The following is a 25,731-nucleotide window of genomic DNA, read 5'->3' as shown; positions in this document are numbered from 1 at the left end:
TGAAACTCAAGAAATTATTGAGAATATCTCACATTATTTTCAAATCAACGCCCAAAGTTAAATTATCGCAATACTATCACAATATTTTTGGGGTAAAACTCTTTTTTATATTTTTTAATGTTTGTATTTCCTTTTGTTTGTTTTAACATTTTTAAAGCCTTTTAATATTTTTTTAAAAGAAAAATAATACAAAACATTGTTTTCTTATCTTTTGGTTATTATCTATATTTTTTAAATTTAAAAAATTGAGACTTTTCAACTTTTGAAAATCTCTCCAAGAAATACCCTTGTCGCGAAATACCTTAAAAAATAGGTGACTATATATATATATATATATATATATATATATATATATATATATATATATATATATATATATATATATCAAAAAATAATCATACTATACATAAAAAATGACACATTTTTTGAAATACCCCATAATTTCTTAAATTTGCCCCATGTAAAAATTCGCAAATGTCTAACTTTGAATGGACCTTTTTACTCTTTGCACAAGGGAAATTCTTTCAAAATACTCATATATACGAATTTCCTCTCAACCATGCGAATATGTAGATTTTCTCCCAAATATATGAACTTTCTCCTAAATATGTGATTTTCCTCCAAATATGCGAATTTTCTCTCAAACATGTGCAAATTTAAAAAATACAATAGTAACCGATCCTCAAGGAGATTCACAAATATATAGCGATCTGCATTAATTTTTGGCATGCGAACCTACGTAACTTTGCACGCTTTGTTGAATCATATATAAAATTATTTTTGTTTATTTTGTTTCACTTTTTTATTTATTTCTAAAAAGAACCGTAACTCTTTTCCTTCTAGAACCCCCAACTTTTTTTTTTCACTGTGAGATTGCATTATCATCCTTCTCATCGACTTTTCCAGTTAGGTAGAAAGATGAATTCCGTACAAACAATATATATGCATACTGTTTTATTTCATTCTAAACTTTTTTCTTTTTCTATAGATATGAACATTTAATAGCCTCATGCACATTTGTGTTTGGTTATTGTTGTGGATATTTTTTGTATGTTTAATTGTATTTTATTTAATATTTGACATCAAATTTATCATTTAGGGTTTATAAATGTATATGTATATATATATTTGTGTTGTAGATGATTTATGTTTATTTGCTTATCTTTTGGTTATATTCAGTGTTTTTTTTCTTATTGTAATGGGGCTAGAGTTGACTGTGTATATACATTAAATATAGGTTAAGGAGTTATTGTGGGTAGTTGGTTTTCAAAGTGATTTTTATAAGTAGTTTTGTTAGTTGAATGTATGAAGTGTATATAGATGACATTTTCTTATATGTTATTTTTATTAGATGAATGATATATTGTGTGGTTGGTGTAAATAGTTAACGATGATCTCCAAATTGATTAAAATATATTATCGTAGCAATGATCACCCTACTTAGAGATCTATAGTATTATCCAAAAGCAGTAATTATAAGAAATTTATAGATTTGATGTCACATAAAATTGTATATGCAAAAGAGTTAATGATTATATAATATAGTTTTTCAAGATTAGATGATCAACATACAAGGATAGATGTCTTAGACGATGATAATGTAAAATCCATGTTATTTAGTAATGACATTTACTTAGTTACTTACAAAGTTGAAGAAAAAGTTGTTCCTTTAGAAGTTAAAGTAGTTGAAAGTGATGTATAAAAGGCAATTGATGAATGAAATGATGTGAATCTTGTGAAAAATGTGCATCAATCTGAGACAAGATCTATCGAGCTCAGTCCTTTGGCGATCATCCAATAGTCTCAAACAATGAATGACATTAACATCTCAAACATTGAATTCAAGCACGTGGAGGGCATGCAGTTGTCCAAACCGATTACGAATATAGATGTTTGACCTGCAGGCGATGAAGAACTTTCATGAACAATTGATGTTGTATATAATCAAAAGATCATTGCAGATGATATAAAACCACATGGGCAAACCAAGTCTAGTAATCTTCATCGTTATAATTTGGATAACATGTAACCTTTTCGGTCATATGATAAAGCTAGGTACAATTTGAAAAATACTTTTTATATAGTTGATTATTATTGTAAAACATTAAATGTAAATTTGACAATTTTTTTTTATGTTTTTAACTTATTGATATTTTTTAAATATTTAATGTTTTATAAGTTTTGGATGTTCTTTAAACATGTTAAATGTTTTATAACAAGGACATGCACAAAATATAGGAAATTAGCATGTTAAGAAAGAAAATTGCATATTTATGGTGAAATTGCATATGTTGAAGGAAACTCACATATTTTAGAGAAAATTGTATATTTAGGACTAAAGTGCATATTACACAGGAAAATCACATATTTAGGAGGAAATTTGTAAATAGTCTACAAATATTGTTCATTGTTTGTAATTTTTTTTTTAAACTTTCTCATCCTTGCAAATATCGGTCATTAATCAAAAATCTTTTTTGCGGTCTTCCTCATTCTCGCAAATATTGGTTATTGTTCAATTTTTTTTTTGCAAACTTTCTCATTATCGCAAATATTGGTCATTGTTCTCATTTTTTCAGACTTCCTTATCCTCACAAATATTGATCATTTTTTATAAATAATTTTAAAGACTTTCTTATCCTCACAAATATTGGTTATTTTTTTACGGACTTTCTTATCCTCATAAGTATTGGCCACCGTGCACAAATATTTTTTGCAGACTTTCTCATCCTCGCAAATATTAATAATTTTTTATATTTGTTTTCGTGGACTTTCTTATCCTCACAAATATTGTTCATTTATATATTCACACATCAGAGTTTGCAAATATCCTCATGTTATCCGTGGATTATGATATAAACCTTAACAGTTAGACGACATTCACATATTAGTTTTGAAAACCTCAGGACATTTACAACTAAGAACTTATCCTTATCAATTGGACAACATTCACACATCAGAGTGTGTGTACCTCAGGACAATCACAACTAAGAAATTAACCTTATTAATTAGACGATATTTGTGAAACTAAGAATGTTCGCAATATATGTTTTTGAAGTTCACATCACATATTTGTAGAAGTCATTTTAATAGAAAGGAGGTTAACATACAATTCACATATATTCATAAACCTGAAACCATATTTGCGAAGGTGGAGACGTATTTAAGTTACTGTATACTTGAGAGAGATTCACATGCAATTAACGTACAAAGGTCGGGATGTTTGCATCATGTATTTGCGAACTTCAACATGTATTTATGGATGTTATTTTTTAACTTTAAGTTAGTGTATAATTAAAGGAGATGCACATGCAATTAACTGCTGATGTCCTCTATATGCAAAGTATGAGCTATATTTGCATATGTCCTTAGTTTTACATAATGTTATATGTGAACATCACCACAATTATCAAAACCTACTCTTACCAAGGAAACCATTTAGATAACTTTGTTATTATCATCCACAAGCTAACCATACAACATATTTTACATAAATAAGACAATATATAGTAAAAATTCATTAGTAATCACAGGTTAATGTCAGTGTCAAATTTATAAAACATTTGATTACATATAAAATGACTCAAGAAATCCTATATTTCTTTCATCTCAACTTTCTTATCTTGGTCCACTAGCACATCCCTTTCTGCTTTCTTTTGTTTATTGTTCTCTGCCATTTATTTGCCCTTTGAACCTTTTGTGATAGTTGGCTTCACTTTCCCTGTCTTTGTTTTGTATTGCCATCCTTTTTGCTTTTTTGTCTTCTCAAAAATTTTTTGTGCTTTTTCTTTTTGCATTTCATTATTTTTCTTTAATTTCTCATAATAATTGAGCACATGCACCGGGCAGTAATTTACATCAACCTAAAAAATAGTTATTAGCAAACAACTAATTAGCTTACATCTCAAAAATACAACAAAACATAACATATAAATATGTACCTGCGTAAAATTGAGTTTCATCCTTGTAACAATCATATACAAAGTCAACATCATGTACATGTATGTATTAAGTTAACAAACATGTAAAAAGTAATTACTTGCTATTTTGTTGTGAAACATCATCTACGGGATAAATCATCCAATCAAAGTAAGAGTCGCAACTAAAACACTGCAAAAAAATGAACATGAAACTCAATATTAATCTACCTAATAATAGAAAAAAGGTATTATTGAATAAATAATAAATTTGTACTAGATCAATGATGTCCTCATCTGTATGAGTTGTACATGTAGTACCATTAACCATATACACACGTAACTCATTTCATTATACCTCTTACTATAACTTAGATCTGTTCTTCGGTGTAGAGCTTTGGTTTTTCTTTCTGCAGTCATATTTTTCTCTGTGATATATCATGAAAGACCTAAGATATACATAAAAGACATAAAAAATTTGAGCAGTTCATTAAAAACTACTCGATAAATATATAAAAGCAATGTGGTTAAATAATTCTTAATAAATACACACATAAAAAAGAACACACACAAATAGAGACTCATTTCGTCACAAGAGATACTCAAATATATTGTTATGTGTGCTTTTGACTATTGTGGTCAACCTCACCACATACATTATACTTGTATGACACAATATCGTTTAGTGTTGTTTTTCGTCTGTTCATCTTTAAGTTGATGGATAGATTAGAATAAAAGTAAATGAAGCATTACTTGAGATATTGTCGGTTATAAGAAGAAATAAAAATGTATGATCATACTTTCTATTCAAACTTAAGTTACATTCAAATATGGTTCAACCGTGATCATGTCCTATGCGTTTGTGCCTCTAGTAGCACGTTTTCTAATCAATTAATTTGTTTACACTTATTAAGGTGGGCGTGGAGGCAATTTGGTGCAAAATTTATTGGATTTAACAAAACTACATGCTATTAAAGGAGGAGATCTTGTCAAGCATACCCACTTTATTGTTATATGAGAAAGGCCATGTAAGGTTGTGTAATCAATGTGTTGGGAGTACCTATTGTTAAAGGAAAGGGCGAGTTTGCATCACAAGACAAATGCTACGTGTGTATATTGCGTGGCGTTTATTCTGAACTTGCCAGTCTCACCCGTGCAATTGGAGTGACAATTGAGAGCAGATCAAGTGATCTGAGAAAAGTGATTTGGCATCCTCACCGTCTACAATGTAGACAAGCAAGGAATAAAATGTCAAATCACTTAAATTGATTCGACAGATCACCTGATCTGCACTCCTGGCAAGTCCTGTGCGTCACATGATGCACAGCGTCCCGTTTTTCGACTGTTGCGAGCCGTGTATCAAATGGGGGATAGCTCCTGAACTGGAACCGGTCTGTCCCTGCCCGACGCATCCTGCTTATCAAACACACCATGATAGATCATGAACAAGGCCATGTCCAAACGAAAGCCCTTGAGAGATTATTGAACATAAAATTGTGTATAAACATGCAAAAGAAGGTTAAAAACAGTGGACAACTTGGCTCCTAAATCCTATAAGCCATGGTCATGACTTCCATACCTCCCCTCTTAGCTTAAGCCTGACGATGTCTTTTACAGTGAGAAATGATACGAGGCGAGCACTTGGACAATGCATACATACATCTAATTTGCATGTTTCATTTATTAGGAATTGCGAATCAAATCAGAACAACGGCTTATGGGCATAAAAATGTTAACCAAAGGAACCCGAAGGTCGGGTTTGGAACAAGGTTTTAGGCCTGGGCCCATTAGGTATCGAGCCAAAATATGGCCCGTTATAATTCTGGGCTGCGCCCGCAAGCTATGGATCGACATGAGTTATTTATTAATTTTTAATAATAAAAAAACAAAAATTAAGTATTGCATACTAACTTGATAACTATTACTATTTATATAATTAGTTAAGTTAATTTTATGAAAATTAGAAAGATAATTAATTGGGTTAATGAGAAGTTGTAATTATTACTATTTACAAATGAATTTGAGTCAGGCCAAATTGGACCCGTCCCACTTTACATATCGGTTCATGGGCAGCTCTTCAAACCCGAGTCCATTAAGAAACGGGCCATCTCCAGGCCGGGCCGCACTTAAAGTCCGGCAGACGGGCCGATGCCCACCCCTAACTCCACCTAGGTCTGTCAACGGGCTGGGTACCAGACCCATCAGGATATATACTCGAACCTGCCAAATAACAAATTGTTGAGTTCGGGTCTTTTCCAGCCACGAAAATAGAACCCCAAACCCGGACTTGCATAATTTTAGATTTTTTTTTATTAAAAATAAGTAAAAAAAATACATGGGTCGGGTACCCGAAAAAATCATGACCCAAACCCGGCCCGCATATTGCTCGGGTTGGGTTTGCATCGACCTGAATATTATTTGGGGTCGGCGCTTTCCATACCCAAGAATTCGAGTTCGGGTCGGGTACCCAATAAAACCTAACCCGTTGACAACCCTAGCTCTCTACCGCTTAAGATGACTGAGGGTCACCGCCGTTGCCGCTCAAACGCTACGACTCCGGCTGGTTGAGGGTGGCGGTGGACGCAGCGTCTCACGAGGATGTGGAAGTCGAAGAGAGGAGTGCAGCCGGTTCGGTGGTTGGTGTTGTTCACGGGAAGGAGGAGAAAGCCACAAATGCCGATCCCTACTTCTTCCTCCACCGTCCCCGCTCTCAGTCTGGCCCTCCACAACTCCAAATCCGCCACTGCTGCTGCTGCTGGCACTTGGTCGTCCTCTCTTCTCCGCTGCCTGTGCTCTGACGCTTCGGCCAGCGGCGACGGCGCGCCCGCCCGCGCCGATCATGCTCCCCAATATGAAGACGACGGTACCATCGATTACTTCTCTCTCACCGCTTTCAGAGTAGTATTTTTATTGAAACGGCGTATGTGGTTAGTTTTTTGTTTAGATGCTTTTCTCCTTTTAGGGTTCTGATTGAATTTAAAGCAGATTGTCGATGTATGTACTTCCGTTGATCTTCCTTTAGATGGTATCGGTCTCTCTCTTTTTTTTTTTCGTTCTGTTTGGAATGATTGTTCGTTTTCTCCATCTATCGTTAGATATGATAGTGCCACCAAAACTTAATTTGCATATGAATTTACACTAAAGGCAGTTACCGACTTTAGAGTGCACGGATGAAGTGGCAGAGGACGCAGGTGAATGGGAAGAAGAGGAGGAGGTTGAACCGGAGGTATGTCTCTCTCTCTCTCTCTCTCTCTCTCTCTCTCTCTCTCTCCCTCGCTCGCTCGCTCGCTCTGTGTGTGTGTGCTCGCTTGAATTTTAAATTAGTTATTATTAACTTTAGTCCATAGCCCTCAAAAAAAATTTAGACGCAGCGTCGCCATTTGATCGCGCACGATCAATGGCGACGCTGCATCCAAAGTATCTTCAAACATATATATATATATATATATATATATATATATATATATATATATATATATATATATATATATATATATATGAAGTCTCTGGTATGGATATGCACACGGTATCAATGAGTTTAAACTCATAGGTGCAAGTCGTTTCTACTCAATCTGACCTTGCAGATGTGTTCAGTATAGTCAATTTTTTAGAGACAGACCTTTAGATCATGTTTTTATCTTTTTTTAAGCTGTAAAAATTGGTGCCTTTATGGCTGTTGATTTTTGAATCACTAAAATTCCTGTACACTCCTGACTCCGGTGATTCAAAAGTCGATCCCTACCAAACAGACCATGTAGATCATATGTATAAGGTTAGATTCACTTAAAAGAACACGAGCAATAAGATATTGCTCGTTTCAACTTATTGATACCGTATGTACATCCATACCATACACTTATGTATATATATTTATATATGCTTATATTTATATTTATATATAAGGGACCCCTAGGTGGAACTCACAGGGGAGGTTGTTTTGACCAAATCTAACCTCATGGATGTGTTCAGCATGGTCAAAACAGTAGGAATCAACGGGAGGGTGGTGTATGTTCTCCCCCGATGATTCACTGAATCCCACATCTCGTGTTCGGGGGTCCGAATGAAAGCCATGTATGTAAGCACATGGGGCTCGTATTCCCGTGTATGTTAGGATCACTTAGCATCAGAGTCTGGTGCAGTTGCAAAGACTTAAGTACCCTTTATTGCTATTCTTGCCATAAAACGATGGTTTGAGAAAATGACAAAAATGTCTTCAATTCAAAAAAGGACAAACATGTCTTTCATCTAGAAAGTCGAGGATGTCGTTGACTCTTCAAAGTCTAAACAGCGAAACGAACCTGAGCCGGCGATCCGATGGTGATCCGACGAAACGAACCTGAGCCATCAAAAATGTCTGTTTGAACTTTTCGTCGTCATCTTCTTTTTTTTCTTTCTCCGTAAAACACTGTAAAACCCCCCCCTCTCTCTCTCTCTAGAGAAGAAATCAAGGGAGGCAAAGAGCTGGTGATCTGATGGTGATCGTCATCCTCTTTTTGTTAGCAGTGGTTGGAATGCTGCTCTCATCCAGCGGGCAACCGACTGCGACAGCTCCTCTTCCACCTTCGAGGGACACGTACAATAGAATCTTCCTCCAGTACACCTACAACGGAGTACAACCTCCAGCTTCTCCATCATGAACCTCAAGATTGCCATCGGGATGGCTGGCGACTACAACCTGATCACAGCGAAGATCGTGCTCAAGGGGGCGGTGTTCGGCATCGCGATTTATGAAAATCGCATGGCGCAAAAAAATGGCAAATCGCAAAATCGACTAGCGATTTACGAAAATCGCGTAGCAAAAAAAAAATAAATGGCAAATCACTATGCGATTTTCGTAAATCGCTATATCGAGAATGGCAAATCGTTAACTCGAGTAGCGATTTATGAAAATCACGCAGCCAAAAAAAATGGCAAATCGTTAACTCGAGTAGCGATTTATGAAAATCACGTAGCCAAAAAAAATGGCAAATCGCTAAATCTATTAGCGATTTATGAAAATCGCGCAGCGAAAAAAAAATGGCAAATCACTAAATCGAGTAGCGAGTTACGAAAATCGCATAGCGAAAAAAAAAGCAGAAAAATCGTGTGAAAGGGTGTTACGAAAACCTCGAGCAAGAAACAACCGAAGGAAACATGAGCACCATGATTAAACAAAATACTTTATTGCTCTTTTTCGATAGTTACAAGAGGGAAAGAAAAGAAAAAATTTATACAAGACCCCAAAAAAAATTTGGTCTGAGGGCGCTGCCCCCCGTCAGGGGTGCCCCCCCTAGACCCACGTCAGGGGGAGCCCCCGGACCCCCATCCTGTAAGGGAAAAAACTCTAAATCAAGCTCCGCAACTCATCAAGTTGAACGATGTTACAATCAGTGTGCAGGTCAGTCGGTGCTTGATGGAGCAATGTAAGATCGTCTGCTGGATGTGCACAAAAGCAGAGAGAGAGAGAGAGAGAGAGAGAGAGAGAGAGAGAGAGAGAGAGGGTTGATGTTCATGGCCTTCTCCAGAAGGGATTCCTTTCTCAGATAATCCTGCATTGGGTCTTAAATAACCATCTTTGGGGTACTTAAGTCTTTGCAACCACTCCTTTTCTAGAATCGTTGTTTTTTTGGCACCAATGGAGGAAAGGGTACTTAAGTCTTTGCAACCGCATCGGACTCCAACACTAAGTGATGCTGACAAACATGGGGATACGAGCCACACATGCTTATATATGTGGTGCTCATTGGGACCCCAAAACACAAGATGTAGCTAACTGCCCTCTTTGGGGGGGGGGGGGACATATAACCTGCTTCGGGAATCAACCTTTGGGTCATAGTTTTTTGACGTAAAAATATGTTTTTTTGAGGTTTAAAAATTTGGTACATTGTAGACCGTTGACATTTCAATCCTCGTAAAATCTGTCATGTCAGAAAACCTTTATCCAAAGGTCAGTTTCTTCTACTAAACATATTATGTAGTTCACATCTAGAGGATCAGATAAAAAATTGAGAAAAATGAAAATATTACATTTTTCACTAAGGGTTTCCTTATCTTTGAGGATATCAAACACACACACACACACACACACACACATATATATATATATATATATATATATATATATGCTGTCTACTTTATGTACAAAGAAATCATAGGTGCAAGTTATATTCATTCAATCTGACCTAGTATTTGTTTTCATGGTTTGTTTGCCAGAGATTGCACCTTGGATCATGTTTTTTCTGCATAAAAATGTGATTTTTTGACTTGTGAAACTTTGGTATATTATGTGATCGTTGATTTCTGAAGCCCTTGAGAAACCTGCTTACATGTTGCAACCAAACGAACCAAAACCAGCTTTCTACTAACTATGTAGATTACATCTGTAAAGTTATATCCAGCAGAAATTTGAGAAATGTTGAAAAAGCATTTTCTACTAGATAATATGTATAAACAACTGTAACAAATGCATGTCATATGTGTATGTGTATGTGTATGCACCCATGCACGTGTTTGTGTTCCTCAAGACTTTCTTGATTGGGAGATGCACTCATAAGTATGGTATTCTCAGAGTTTCAGTTAACCTGGACAGGGAAAGAAAGAAGCGAAAGAGGAAGAGAAGGAAGAAAGAGGAATGGAAGGAAGAAAGGAAGGAAAGAGGAAGGGAAGGAAGAAAAGAAGGAAGGGAAGGAAGAGAAAAATAACAGAAAGAAAGAAAAGGGAAGGAAGAAGAAAAAGAGGAAGAAATATTTTTTTATTTTTTTCATTTTATTTTTTAAATTCTGAGATTTATTAGAAAACCGATAATATCCTGATATTATACCTCGCCGAGATATAGCCGATACCGATATTTGTGACTATGATGGAAAGTAACAGAACACTTGAAGAGTGGTTCTGGTATATTGCAGGGTTGGAGACCAAATACTTGGACTTCTATGTAGGGAATGTGAAGGCAAGGTGATTAATGGATATGATATTGACTTCTAGAGTGACCCATGGCTTTTGGAGTCATCCATGTGCAAGTGGTTCCCTCTCTCTTTCCGATCGCCAGATATTGAGATAATTTGGTTAATAGATGTCAGAACGTTTTCATGGCCCATGTGATAATTATAAGGAGACAACCTAATTATATAGAATTGTCGGAGTGGATATGTTGTGAGTTTACTGAAGAATATACATTCTTGTGACTTCTACGACACTGCAACAGCAATCCTCTAGTTTGAGGAGTTCTCTCGCTGGCAGCTAGTTACTTTGAGTTGGTTTCACCTGCTCATGACCCTTTCCCATTTAAGCCAATCTGGGTCTCAATACTGATCCTCAAGCTGGATCGCTGGGTTATATCCGGGGAAGCATCTGCCATGCCAAGTCAGTATGTGCTATGTTCTCTTTAAATTCAGTGAAGGAAACTGCAGCCATCTTTTTTTGAAGTGACTTCTTTAGACGGACTTCCGATTTACATGGTCAGATCAATTCATAGATTGGCACGATGGAACACCAATCAAACACCTAATTTTAGTGGGACCAAATGGTATTTAATTTGGTGTTTGCTTTTTCATGCATGATCATTTGGAAAGAATGCAATGCAAGAATGTTTGGGGGTTGCAGTTGTGAACCTGATTTTTCAAATGACACACTTTTAACATTGGATTGATGGGGTTTAAGCGGCATATCTTGGATTGGGTCATTATGTATGGGAATACACTACGTGTAGTTAATTTTCCATGTTTCTGCTTGGGTGACTTGCTTGTTACTTTCGACCAAGGTTGCCAGACTAGGAAACGGAAGCAGGAAACGATAGCGGAAGCGAAAGCGAGAAGCGAGAGACAATGCATTTTAAAATGTATAGGAAGCGGGAAGAGAGGAATAAAAAAAGCAATATAAGAATTGAATGTGAATCAAAATGGAACACAAATAAAAACTAAAATAAAAGTGACTATTCTTAAGTTTCATGATTTTTTTAGTGTAAGAATTAATTTTTTAACAAAATTTAAACATGATGGTTGCCAATTTAGAGAAAGCACATTTGAGTGGGTGAGAAGCATGGGAGAAAACACATAAAAAAATATGAAAAGTAGAGTGAGAAAACATATAAGAAGAATAGATGAAGCGTGTTGAAAGCATAGGAGAAGCGTGGGAGAATCGAGATTCTCATCAAGTTTTAAAAGCGAGGAGTATCGCGCTTTCAAAGTGAGTTTATGGAAAGCGGGTTTTCCACATATCTAAGAAGCTTTCGGTAACTCTGCATTGGACTACTTGTGTTTTACTGATTTTAATAAAACTTTTGCTTCTTCTTTATAAAGAAAAAGACAAAACCTATGTCACACGGACTCTTCTAACAGGGCAGCGCAATTGCGTCGCACCCGCACCCAGGTGGATGCGACACTTGGACACAACTTCCTTTGTGTTATGTGAAGTCAACCACACTGAGGTCCATTTCTATCCAAAAGTAGATTTAGTTAACCTTAATCAAGTTTATTTTTATCTATATTGTATATATAAATACATAAATGCACACAAATACACGTAGTGTTAACTTAAAACTGTTTATATATATATATATATATATATATATATATATATATATATATATATATATATATATATATACTCCCTGCACTCAAGTTTTTTTAAAGTGCCGCATCGGCATTCACACCTATGTGACATAGGACAAAACCATATGTGTGTGTGTGTGCATTGGTGGGTGTTTACCTCTGTGCTCTGGACCATATGGTCAAATGCTCGACTTCCAATAAATCCTTATAAATGTTATCTACATGGTTTGTCTAGTGAAAAACAGGTTTTGAATCATTTGATTGTAAGAAATCCTGAAGGGACTCAAAAATCAACAGCCCACAATTTATCAAAATTTTATGACTCAAAAAGTCATGATTTTACTTCAAAGAATCACAACCCAAGGTGCGATCCCTAGCAAATCATGTTGAACACATCTATGGGGTTAGATTTAGTAAGACAAAGTTGTTGACTTGGAAAAGTGGGTAAACATGTGTGGACACCTGCCAAAGACTGTTTTTGTCTTCATGTCATTTTCATTGTTTACTCTCTTGCCACATGTAGATTGGTGATGGTGGAGATGGAGGAGGAGTTGTCTTTGGGAATTTACCATGGGGAGAAAGGGTTCTGTCCATTGCACATGAGGTCCTTCGACAGTTCAATGATGATATCACAATATTTTCATTCAAGGCTACTCACCGTGGATATATCTATGTGAGATTGGATAAACTCACAAACAAGTAAGAATCTGATTACTTTATATATATATATATATATATACATATATATGAAGGTACCAGTGTTTTCCTTGGTTATTTTTCGGGATTCCTAAAACTTTCAGCTTGCAAAATGTCTACCTACCATTTCAATGAACAGCGATTTCGAAGCTTTATGATTTGGCAGCCTCTTACTTCAAAACATGTTAAAAAGCATCTGATGGATTTTGTGCATGCTAAAACTTTGGGTACTTTCTGTTTCAATTTTTTTTAATATGTAAGGCCTTTTTGGGACTTACAAAGCTTCACATGAATGTTGCTTCTTGTTTTTTAGTCAAGCTGCAGGTTGCCCCCAATGGTATTCAAACTCAAGGCCCTTTAGCTAAGAATCTTAAGATTAGCTGTGAATCTTACTGTCCTGCTGTCTTAGTCGACGCTTCATTCTTATATCTATTTATGTAATCTTTTCTAATCTTGTCGTGGGTGCACATTATCTAGAACCAACTATTTTCTGATCTTGTTTCTGTAGTAAGGGTTATGTCACATTGATACTTTAACTTCCATGTCTTGTGCCCTTACAAGAACAGAATTGTAACAAACTAGCAGATTTCTTTTATACATACACTTTGGCTTCCATATGTTGTCCTTGTTACTCTAGATGCTATGATACATTTCGATGCAAGTTCTTTTTGACCAACCAATCATGTATGCAGGTACGGGTGCCCCAGCATGGATGAAATTGAAGCATTCAACAACCTCTACAAGAAAAGGCTTGATGAAGTTGGAGAGCTAGGCCATATACCTAGGGATTTCGCTGTTGAGGTTAGTGTTGTTTTCCAAAATGCACAGTAAACTCCATGACCTACATATATAGTCCGTCCAATTCTTTCTTAAATTCCTCTAATTGATCCCTCTGTTGTAATTTTGTCATCAACTAATGCAGGATGCTTGTTTCCGTGGCTGTTTTGTATAATGTAACTTATATTTATATTGCTTGAGTGCATATTCAACACTTTGCTGGCTTTGGTCATTGTAAATGAAGGTTGGGCTGGAACTTTGGATGAGCATAATTTGATTGTGGCAGGTGTCCTCTCCCGGAGCTGAACGGATTCTGAAGGTGCCTGGAGATTTGGAGCGCTTCAAGGACTTGCCTATGCAGGTGACTTATGTGGAAGCCAACCTGGAGTCGAGAAGTCAGCACCTAATTGGACATTTTCTGCTAGAATCTATTGAAGCTGAAGCTGGACACTGCACATGGAAGTTGGCCAATGTGAAAGAAAACAGAGATGCTTTGGGTAAAGGAAGACCATTGAGCCGGAAGCAGCAGGACTGGAGACTAAGGTTGGCATTTCAACACCTGAGGCAGGTAAAGCTGTATTTGGAATGCTGATAATGCTCGCAAGCCAGGGGACCTCATTTGGATCCAAGCACATGCTGTCATTGTGTGCAGTAGTGCATGCACGGTCCAATATAGGTTATTGTTTATTGAACTCTCTCTCTCTCTCTCTCTCTCTCTCTCTCTCTCTCTCTCTCTCTCCACACACACACAAGTACAAAACCCATGCATTTGCACGGGAAAATGAAAGAAAATATGAGGGACGTGAGATTGAGTTTATAATTGAACCATGGGTACTTCAGCCCAAAATCTTAAAATTTAAAATTAGTTAATATTCTAATTTTATTAAGTTATTTTATGTGCAAGATCAGATTCATGAACACTGGAACAAATAAAAATTGATTTAGCAAAAGGTTTTTGGATGCAAAATGCTTAGGCTTTGCAATTCCTAGGTAGATAGTTTTAAAGTTACCAATTTTGCTGACTATGGTACCTAGTTAGTAACTAAGCTGCTCTCATTTAGGCAGGACAGTTTAGATATTGTTATTATTATATGTATTTTGCTATAAATGTGCACGTATTTTTGTGATTTGTTCTGTGAAACATGAAAACTTGCTTATATATATAATTGGAGTACTGACTAGTCCCGCTTATTCTTTTTAGAGGTTTATTGACTAGGCACTGCCTAGCACTACATAGTTCGGATCCAAATCTTGCCGCGTTAGATAGAATTTGGCCATACCTAGATTTAAATTGAAACCTTATAATTTACATGTAAATGACAATTAAGTCATTTGGTCTTAAACTTGAATTGAAGTTTTATCAGAATACTCAAGACGGAAATCAGATTCACAACTTTAAATGTGGTTATTCATTTTCTCTCCAACGCAAACATCAAAACTGAGGACGTCATAAAAGGGTGACATTCTTTTAGAAATTTTTTCTCCTAAAATCAGAATCAAACTTTAAACTTCATAGTTAGGGGTGTCAACCAGTCGGGTTTGGTTTGAACTCGGGTGAAATCAGGCCCAGGCCTGATTTGAGATGATGTTTCTGGCTCTTGGGTCCAATCAGGCCCCCCATTAAGAGAAACCATACCCAGATCTTCTAAGGATTATATGAACCAGACACAAACCATACCTTGTAAAATAACTTTTTTTTTAATGTTTTTGACGTTGAAAAATTGTGGATCTTAGTTAGAACTTGGGTCGGGCCTGGGTTTGTTATGAAATTTCACAAATCATACTCAATATATTAATCTTCCCCCTTGGTTCTGACCCGGATTTTAGTCGGGCCTTTTCATTTATTACCAAACCATGACCTTACAAGGTTCTTTACGGATCGGGTCTGGGTCAAATCTGTCCCATTGACACCCTTGTTTATAGTCAATAGTCCCAAGGGGGATTCCCAAATAGACCGACACTACTAGTTTAATGGATTTTCTGTTCTCATAATGAAATATAGCCAGTCGTTCCAGCCATGGACATGATCATGTGCGCAAATGTAAAATGTAGCTGCAACTTCCAAGCATTCCGGAAAATGATTAAATTACAAACTATCAAGCTTGGCTCGGCTCTAACCAAGAGCTTGATAGAATTCCAAAAACTATATTGTTTTACAATTTTCAAAGGGTGAGATTTGAGCCTGCCATTTATAAAATAAAAAATGATCATACCATGTGACAAAAATGGTGTGTTTTCTAAAATGCTCTACACTCGTTGAATGTAAAATAACTTTTTTACTCCACACTAGAATTTACATTGATATGTGAATTTTCTTTCAAAAATGCATTTTTTTTTAAATATGAGAATTTTCTCCCACATTTGTGAATTTATTCTAGCTTGTTTTCCTTATTCAATTTTATTAAAAAGAGGCCCCCACATTTTGGGGATATTCACAACAATGAGTTGAAATTGTTCTCAAAATGTGCACATTTTTTTATCTAAATGCTCTCATAATTGCGAGTGTCTTGACTTTTACGCATGAATGCCCTTAAACATTTGCAAATGTCCTCCTTATGTGATTTTAGTAAAAGGAGTTTGTTGAGAAAGAATGACTCCACACACTATTGATAGATCGTACTATTAATAAATTGGAGAAATAAAAACGGAAAGAAGAAATCAACCACACATAGAACAAAATTTTTACGTGGTTCGATAATAGATGCCTATGTGGGTTCACAATTGCCTACTTCCAAAAATTTTTGTCTCGAGAGCTCACGTTCTTGAAACCCTACTTTATCGGCAAGGGGTTTATATTAATGTAAAAATCAGGCTTCATGCTCGTTGTGAATGTTGTACCATACTTATAAATGTCAATGCATGTCAGGCAAAGGATCTCTTGCCTGGTATTTGTAAAAGAATCGTTACGATAAAAAAACCTTTAGAGATTCTTCAAAAGCACAAAAGGACTTTAGTGACAATTTAAAATCACTGTTAAAGCCTTTAGTGATGCTTTAAAAGTCCATATTTGAGAGAAAAATTACAAAATACAGTATGACATTTGCATGTTTGAGAGAAAATTCACATATTTAAGAGAAAATTTATATATTCTCATATTTTGAGGGGAATTTTGTATATTTAAAGGAAATTCACAGACAAAAAGGTTCTTTTATAAGCTAGAAAGTTGCCAATTTGGATATTGAATGGATTTTTTAAAATTGTAGGGTATTTTGAGAAATGCATCATTTTTGTCATAGGCATTAGATTGTACCTTTTTTATTTTATAGTCACATAAATTATATAAAAATATATTTCACAACTGGATTGTCCAAAACTGTACAACTTGTCAGTGGTTGGATTTACACAACCGAATTGTTAAAAAACAAATTTAGTCAGTCGTGGGATTCTATCCTCTCACCTTTTGATAAAAAGGTTACCGCTCTGCCCATTAAGGTAAAAATGGTATGTCTCAAATGACAAACAAATATAAACATGCTACATACTACCTGGCCAATCCAAATCAAAAAATTTGAGCTTAATTAAGTTTAGCAACTTGATCAAGCTCGGCTCATTTATCTAAATTGAGCCTGATCTTATGTTCAAGCTTGACTCATTTATCTTCACGGACAAACTCCAGCAGGCTCATTGTGCACCCCTACTCACATTATTGGATCACGATGCCTATAAAACAATTGTGAATTTGAATGTGTAGTAATTATACTGACTTTCAAGCTCACAAGAGCTCCCTCGTTTGGTAGGGCTGACTTATGAATGTCATCAAGTTGTAGAGACATCATGAGTTCAATGTCCTTCCCAATGGCAAGGAGAATCTCAAGGATTTTGTAAAACAAAGACCTGCCAATGAGCGGTCAGTGGGATTTATTTCCTTGGCTTAACCCAAAAAGAAAGTATACCAGCTTTCAGCTTCATTTGGAAACTGTTAGTTGGATGGAGATTATGCATTTGAAAAAGCGAATCCTTGATTTGGCATTTACAACTCTAGGAGGTAGTGGTTATCAATTCTATTTTTTAGTGTAAATGCAAGAGAGAAGGGACCTTACTTTCCATCCGAAATCCAAACACCCGTCCTAGCCAGTGGCGAATTCAGGATTTTACTTAAAGGGAGGGCAAAAACTTTTATAATAAAATAAAATATAAAGAGGGCAATATAAATTTTTATAATAAAATAATAAAAAAATTAATACTTTAGGAGGGGCTCCAGCCCCTCATCGCCCCCTGGATCCACCCTTGATCCTAGCTACTGGTTTTCAAATGTAAGTTTGACGATGTTTTTATCGATGACATTAACTTCCATCCCAGCTGCTAGTTTCCAAACAGAGCCCAAAGAAAAAACTGCAAGTGCAGTGCTACCCGAGGAAGTGTTGACGCTGCAAACATCTGTTAGCGCATGATCAAACAAGTGATAAAGATGGGAGGTAGGGATGCAAACGAGTCCGAGTTGTCTTAAGTCCAAACTGGATCCGATTCATATTATCAGATCTGGTGACACATCTGAAGTAGGGAGGGTTCAAAACAAATGTGGTCAGCTCTACTCAATCTGGATAGTATCGGGTAAACAAATATGTTGTTTGGCAAAAAATTGGGTGAAATGATTTTTTCTTTCGGAGCCCTCGTGGGCAAACACCTAATGAGGATTATTTTAATTTACTACTAACCAATCCTGCACGTTACTATTCACAAGCGTAGATACATATAAAGGTGTCAACGGGCCGGTTTGGTTCAGATCCAGTGGAACCAGATTTGGACCAGATTTTTGGGTATGGTATCGGGTTTAATCAGGTCTACTATAAGAGAAACCATACCCGGACCCAATAAGAACTACATGAACCAGATCCGGTAAAAATAATATTTTTTATCAATTTTACATTGATCAGAACTCGGGTTGGGCCTGGATCTGGTATAAAATTTCACAAACTATACCCGGGTCCATGTATTAATCAGACCTTCCGGTCCAAACCTGGGTCTTGATTGGGTCTTCTTATTTGTCACCATACCTGGACCCTATAGGGTTTCATCAGTCGGGTCCAGATAAACCAGACCCGTTGACACCCTAGATACATATAGCAGTTCTTTGCATACATTTCATATACTACAGCAAGCAAATAAATGTGCATCACTAATAGTTAATAATAATGAATATATTTAGTTAAGCAAAAAAGGCATAGAAAGACAGAAAATGACGGCATTGTATGATAAAAATGCCATGTTTTCAGAAAAACCTTATAATTTTGAAAATCCATCTGATGTCGAAAACCATAACTTTTTTATTGTAAAAGGACATTTTTGTCCTTTCACACATGTGAATTTCCTTTAGAAAATGTGAACTTCCCTAAAAAATATCCAACATATAAAATTTCTCCCTTTTTTGAAAATTTCTCCTTTTTTGCAATTTTCCTCTCAAAATATGAGAATATGTAAATGTCCTCCCAAAGATGCAATTTTCTTCCAAAAATATGTGAATATCGTGTGGGGGCAGCATTCACATATTTGGGAGCAGTGCTTTTGAAGTGTCCTAAAAAATATGCAAATGTCGCAAATACAAGAGGAAATTTGCATGTGGAAGCAGATGTGAAATTTGCATATTTGAAGGGTGTGATGTGGAAGGAAATTTGCAAGCTGTGAAGCTAATGTGGCAAATATGGGAGAAAATTCGCAGGCAAATGTCCTCCCAAATATGCAAATTTTGTTCCACACATATGTGAATTTCCTGTCACATATTTGTAATTTTTCTCTCACATTTACGAATTTTCTCCCAAAAAGCTTTAGTGATGCTTTTAAAGTATCGCTAATGGCTCATTGTGCTTTTGAAGCATTGCTGCAACATTTTTGAAGTGTCGCTAAAAGCCATCATACAATCTCCTTTTAATAAAAATTGTATAAGGGCACAAGAAGGACGTTCACAAATGTGTGAGGACATTTACATGCATAGGTTAGGGCATTTACAAATGTGTGGGATGAAATTCACATATTTGGAAAAAAAATCAAAAAATAAAGGAGAAAATTCATCTTTTTGGATATTATAGGAAAGTTTGCATATATGGAAGAAATTCACATGTGCAAAAGGTGAAAGGATCCTTTTACAGCAAAAAAGTTATGGTTTTGGACATCGTGCAAAATTTGAAAATTATAAGATTTTTTGAAAAAGACATTATTTTTGCTATACAGTACAATCATTTTTTATTTTAGAGGTGGACGACGTAAGGCAAGCCCTACTTGAGGTTTTCCTTTGCTTTGGCGAGGTTTTCTTATCATAAAAAAAAGAGCATGATGCAAATAAGTGCTAGCCCTGATGATAGAAAATCCACCTGTGGCTATCTCACTTTTTTAGGGCCCAATGTCATATCATGGATCTCAAGCAAACCACATATTGTAGCCAGATCTAGCATAGAAGCCAGAATACAAGGACTTGGCAGGGGAAATGACCGAATTAATGCGATTGAAAATTTTTCTAATTGAACTGGGTATACCTCAGAATACTAGTCTCACACTCTGGTGTAATAATTTGGGAGCCACTTACCTTGCTGCTAATCTTGTTTTCATGCGAAAACTAAATATATTAAATTTGACAAAAAAGGTTGTCATACATGAGATCATTGTAAAGTTTAATTCTTCTGAAGCTGATATTTTCACCAAAACCATTCTAAGGCTTAGATCCTGTATATTGAGAGACAAGCTCAATCTCTAAGAGATGGTGATTGGTTTGAAGGGGCGTGTTAAGGAAGGTGTTGAAGGTAGATAGTCATGTAAGGAAAGTGTTGAAGAGTTGGAGCAGCTGGACTTGAAGGGGCATGTCAAGGAAGTTGCTAAATATAGGCAATTAAAAAAGGCTTGTGTTGAATATGACCATGCACATCAAGAGCCAAGTAAGGCATGTGTTAGAAGCTGCCCTTGTTCATCAACGAAACCTTGTGATGCTGAATAGAAATGTTGAAGAAGGCAATAGTGAAGAAAGAAAATCACAATTAGGAAAGTCATGTGTTAAATATGGCCATGCACATCAAGAGCCAAGTAAGGCACGTGTTGAAGCTTCCCATGATCATCAAGGAAACCTTATGATGCTGAATAGAAATGTTTAAGAAGACAATAGTAAAGAAAAAAAATCAAAGCAAGGTGACACATTGAGCTTAGCAAGGAAAAAGCATGAGGAAACAAAAATAAGGAACAAAGTGGGAAAGATATTCAGCTTAGCTTGTGAGAGAAAACTCCCTTATAGAAATCCTTACATATTCCAACCTTGTAAATGTTGGTTATCTTTCTTAACATGAGTCTCACAATACTATTAAGACTGTATATTTATATGTAAATGAATCTTTAAAAATGTGTAAGAGAGAAAAGAAAGAGAAGCAAAAAGAAAGAAAGAGAGGACTCTTCTATAATGGATGTAGGCTACAGTAGCCAATTCTTGCATTGTGTGTGGTGTTCTTTGTGAGTGTTTGCCTGTTAGCATTTTTACAATCCTAGACTCCACCTGTAATGCCCTAAACTTTTAACCTCAAAACTATATTTTTTTTTAAAACACAATGGAAATTACAAATGTAAAATTGATCAAAGATTCAGGACATGTTACATGTACTTAAACACATCACATTCAACCACAAAGTAAATCAGAGTAGATTAAACTGTTCATCATAAAACAATAAATTGTTTATACATCCAAAATAAAATTTTAAGTTTAAATAATCAAATGAATGTCCCTGAGATCTAAATTATTAGTTCACACGACATCCCCTCAGCATCCCACACCCACTCTTGTTTATTCACTCGTTACCTGTGATTGTTTAAAAGTAAGGGGCCAAACTTCACAAGTCTTAGTAGGAAATACACAAGTATTGCATGTATACAAAGCACTAAGCATGAATACACATGTATCAACTATAATACACAACAACATATATCATTTTGAGGAACACATATCATCAGAACATGCCACAATTAAATAACACACCATCACATGCATGTTTTCAACACAAATATAAGCATAAATATAATTGCATAACATAAAGTGATCAACAATTTCAATGTTTATGTTGCTTACCAACCCTATCGGATACACAAAGGGTGTCACATGAAACAAACAAGACTACTCATGTGTTTATTATGCTATGTTTTAGTTTTCTCAAATGACTGAGTGAGTCGAACCTACTAGGACTGATCCCAGACCGAGAGAAGCTCTCCTAGTGGCTATGACCAAACATCATCGATCATAACTTCTGTAGAAGATATGGATATGAGGCCTAGGATTAATATTGGCAGTCCGACCCCCTAACTCCTCTGAACTTGGGGTCTAACCGAGTAATTTCCACTTGAAGCATTTTTAACAATTCATAAATCCGAAGAGTTTGTACCACCTACTGTCTCTAAAGTAGACTTGGGTCTTCCGATTCAACATTCCCTTGTGAGGTATACCTGAAATCCTGAAGACCCAAGTCAATGCACCTATCTCACAGGAATAACCCATTGTATCTAGCATATATCTTATTTAGAACTCATGTTGTACACACAATACACAATACTATGTGCATTCATAACCTTGTATGCACCTCATACACAAATACTGCTTGACATAACATCAAATCACATGCATATCATACACATGTTACTCATCATATAAACATGCAGTATATCATAAAAGCATATTGAACATCTAACATAAAAGCATACACAATCATCACATGCATATTCATTCACATGTAAAATTCTCCAAAACTATTTTCTCCAAAACCTTGAATTTTTAGATTTTACACGCCAAAAATGAGATAACCATGCACCATGGCATTTAATTATAGATCTGAAAATGTTTCTCTCTCTCTCTCTCTCTCCATATATATATATATATATATAATTACTCTGCAAAATCTCAAAATTTTAGAAAACATGGTTTAGGATAAATAATTAAATCTTTTGGGTTATACGGGATAAAATAACCCAAAGCGACATCAAGCTTTGCAAACGATCCCGAATACATATCCATTCAAATCCAAAATTCACAACCATATCAAATGCAATATTAGAACACATTTAATATTAATTTAAAAATAAAACATAATCAGTCCAGGTTGTCATAATCTTATTCAACACATAAAATAAATCTTGAATCGTGTAGGAACCGATTTCTCTAAAACACGACATCTGTACACCAAAACCGTGTATCACAAGCTAGGATTTATTTTGAATATCATATTAGTCATGCATATATATGTCAAATCTAATATAAATCACAGGCTGATCATAAATTTAAATAAAATACAAAACATAATGAGTCATGTAAACTGATTTTCAAAGGCTCCTATAAACCCTAATAGAGCTAGCTTTCATGAATCAATTTATGTATTTGTTTCTAGCCATGCCAAATTATATCAAACCATTAATAAATATCAATTAACTTAGTCTGGTCATAAAAATATATTTAAAGCAACACATAAATAAAATTATACAAATTGTTTTTCTGAAAAAGGCTCTCATAAAAAGTCGAGTGACCTACATGTTTCTATTTATGTAACCACTTTCACCCATTAATAATCATGTTAAATCTACCAAAAAAATACTCAGTTTATACTATTCATGAACCTCAACACAATATATAACAACACAAGTCTCATAAAAATGATTTTCCAAAAAGAGGCTTCAAAACCCTAAAAATGTTTTTTCAATAATTTAAGATTTATTTTCCTTTTTAAATAATCGATCAATCTTACACCATGAATATCGATTTTCACATGGTTATCTTGCATCACTTGGTACTGGCCGGATCTATCAGCCTGCACCGCCTCAGATGCCAGAGGGATCAGGGCTGAGTAGTGTCGGCAAACCCCGCCGATTTCACCGCCATTCATTCCCATGGGGTGTCACCGTCGGTGTTTCGTCAAAACCACCGTCCGTTTTGCCGGATGGGGAATCGGGTTTTTGAAGGTTGAGGGATGCCAGATGTTGTCGCCGGATCCACAACGGGGCTGGGTCGTCGTTGGATGGATGAACTCGGTCGGGGCTGGCCGGATTAGCTCACTGGAGCCCAACGAAACCTCTAGTCGGCAGCCCTCCAGTTTTTCCTTTCTCCGGATGATGTCGACAGGCTCTGTATCTGGTTCCGCCGAAGGCACCGCCATCGGTACTGCCGGGGCATCGTCGTCTCTTTCGTCGGAGCCACCGGCCGCATCGCTGGATACTTTGGAACGGAGAGAGAGAGAGAGGCTTATGAGGTGGCTAGGGTTTTCCAAAAACATCGTAACGATGTTTTATACTCGAGAACCGGATCAGGTCTGGACCCGATTCGGAATATCTGTTTTCCCTGGATTCGAAAATGATATTCAGATTGGGTCTGGACCCGATCCAAAAAATTCGATATTTTGAGGCGGTGCTACAATGCCAGGTTCAGGTTTGGACCCAGGTCATTTTGATTCAGGATCCATAGATCCAAAATCCATTTACTGGGTCCATATGTCCCGAATAAGCTGTTTTGGGACAAACAGAACATTTTGGACAATAGGAACAACTGTCTCAAAACAAATCCATTTATGTCTGAACATAATGGTATGTTCTGGAACGGACAGAATGACCTGGAATGAACCGTATCGGGCCATATGGCTTCTGAGACCGATATGGGGCATTCCGGGACCGGTTTTGAGTGAATTTAAACTGGTTCCTAGGGGTTTGGAGTCGATTCTTTCACTTGACATAACTGGTTTTTCATTTTAAGACTGTTCTGATGGTGTTTTTTTTATGGTTCATCGAGTTTTGAACTGATACTTTTGTTTCTGGAACTGTTCATTATGTTTTTGGACTGGTTCTTGGATTCTAGGGCTGACATACATGTTTTAGAGCATGCATATCATATTTATGAGGCATTTTAAAAGCGTATTTAGTTATATTACTGATTCATTATATTTTGGAGTTGGGTTTAATGCTTATATACATGCTTCTATTGATATTATGCCAGTTTTATGCATATGTATATACATTTTAAATGCATAAAGATATGTGTAGTATTATTTTTTTTTAGTGTGCATGATTGTTTAAACATTCACATCAATGTTGATATAGGGATTAACATGGAATTTGTATTTGTATGTATCTGTCTTCACCAAAGTGAACTGGTGCATATCTTGCAAATGTCTAGTTAAGAATTTTGTTTAACATTGAAATTGTATTAGCCTCATAGAAATAATATGCCATCCAAAGATGACATTGTTATGTTCAGAGGCTAGTAGAATAAAATGAAGGAAGTGTCTTCCAGCACATGAGATGTGTAGTACCCAAAGGTACCATATCGATTGTCTCTAGGTACATGTTCCCTCAGTTTTATCGAATAGTGAGAGACAAAGTGTATTTGCGTATTATGGGTACCTACCAAAGTGGGACCATAATGACCTCTGACACTTGCCTAGGAAAGAGTAAATAATTAAGGGCCTTATTCATGTATTTATCTTTCCATTTACATGTCTTATTTCGTGCAATAATGTTATCTTTTGTCTTTGTAGTGCCTAATACAATTTTTGGCTCATCTAGTATCCCTTTTCTCGATGGTTCTAACTTCTCAGAATGGAAAGAAACAATTTTATTTACTTTAGGGTACATGGATTTAAACCTAGCTCTTAGAAAAGAGAAACCTGCTGAACTAACACCTACTAGTACTCTTTAACAGAAATCTGACTTTGAGAAGTAGGAGCATTCTAACTGTCTTAGTCTGCTTTTGTTGCAGTCTAGGGTAGCTAAGAAAATAAGGAATGTCATTCCTACATGTAAGATTGTAAAGGATTTTTTGGCTGCTATAGAGGCACAGTTTGTGAGTTCCAACAAGGCTAGGTCTAGTACCCTTATGT

The 25,731-nt window shown here is 35.9% G+C and overlaps 1 protein-coding gene across 1 annotated transcript; it reads left to right on the top strand.

Moving 5' to 3' along the window:
* The first annotated feature begins 6,474 nt into the window (after positions 1 to 6,474).
* On the top strand, positions 6,475 to 14,610 carry LOC149831034 (uncharacterized). Its single transcript, XM_090011958.1, has 5 exons — positions 6,475 to 6,777; positions 7,076 to 7,140; positions 12,966 to 13,141; positions 13,831 to 13,939; positions 14,202 to 14,610. Exons 1-5 carry the CDS (start codon positions 6,513 to 6,515, stop codon positions 14,505 to 14,507), a joined length of 921 nt encoding a protein of 306 aa, XP_089868084.1. The 5' UTR covers positions 6,475 to 6,512; the 3' UTR covers positions 14,508 to 14,610.
* Positions 14,611 to 25,731: the final 11,121 nt, after the last annotated feature.

Source organism: Nuphar pumila, chromosome 7 (assembly GCF_984573655.1).
Source record: "Nuphar pumila chromosome 7, dmNupPumi1.hap1.1, whole genome shotgun sequence".
NCBI classification, from domain to species: domain Eukaryota; kingdom Viridiplantae; phylum Streptophyta; class Magnoliopsida; order Nymphaeales; family Nymphaeaceae; genus Nuphar; species Nuphar pumila.
The sequence above is the reverse complement of the archived record's forward strand: the minus strand, read 5'-3'. Positions and strand labels throughout refer to the sequence as shown.

Coding starts and splice junctions, on each gene's coding strand:
- LOC149831034 (XM_090011958.1), top strand. CDS start 6,513: ATGTGGAAGTCGAAGAGAGGAGTGCAGCCGGTTCGGTGGTTGGTGTTG. Junction 7,141..12,965: donor AGGAGGAGGTTGAACCGGAG/GTATGTCTCTCT, acceptor TGCCACATGTAG/ATTGGTGATGGTGGAGATGG. Junction 13,142..13,830: donor TTGGATAAACTCACAAACAA/GTAAGAATCTGA, acceptor TCATGTATGCAG/GTACGGGTGCCCCAGCATGG.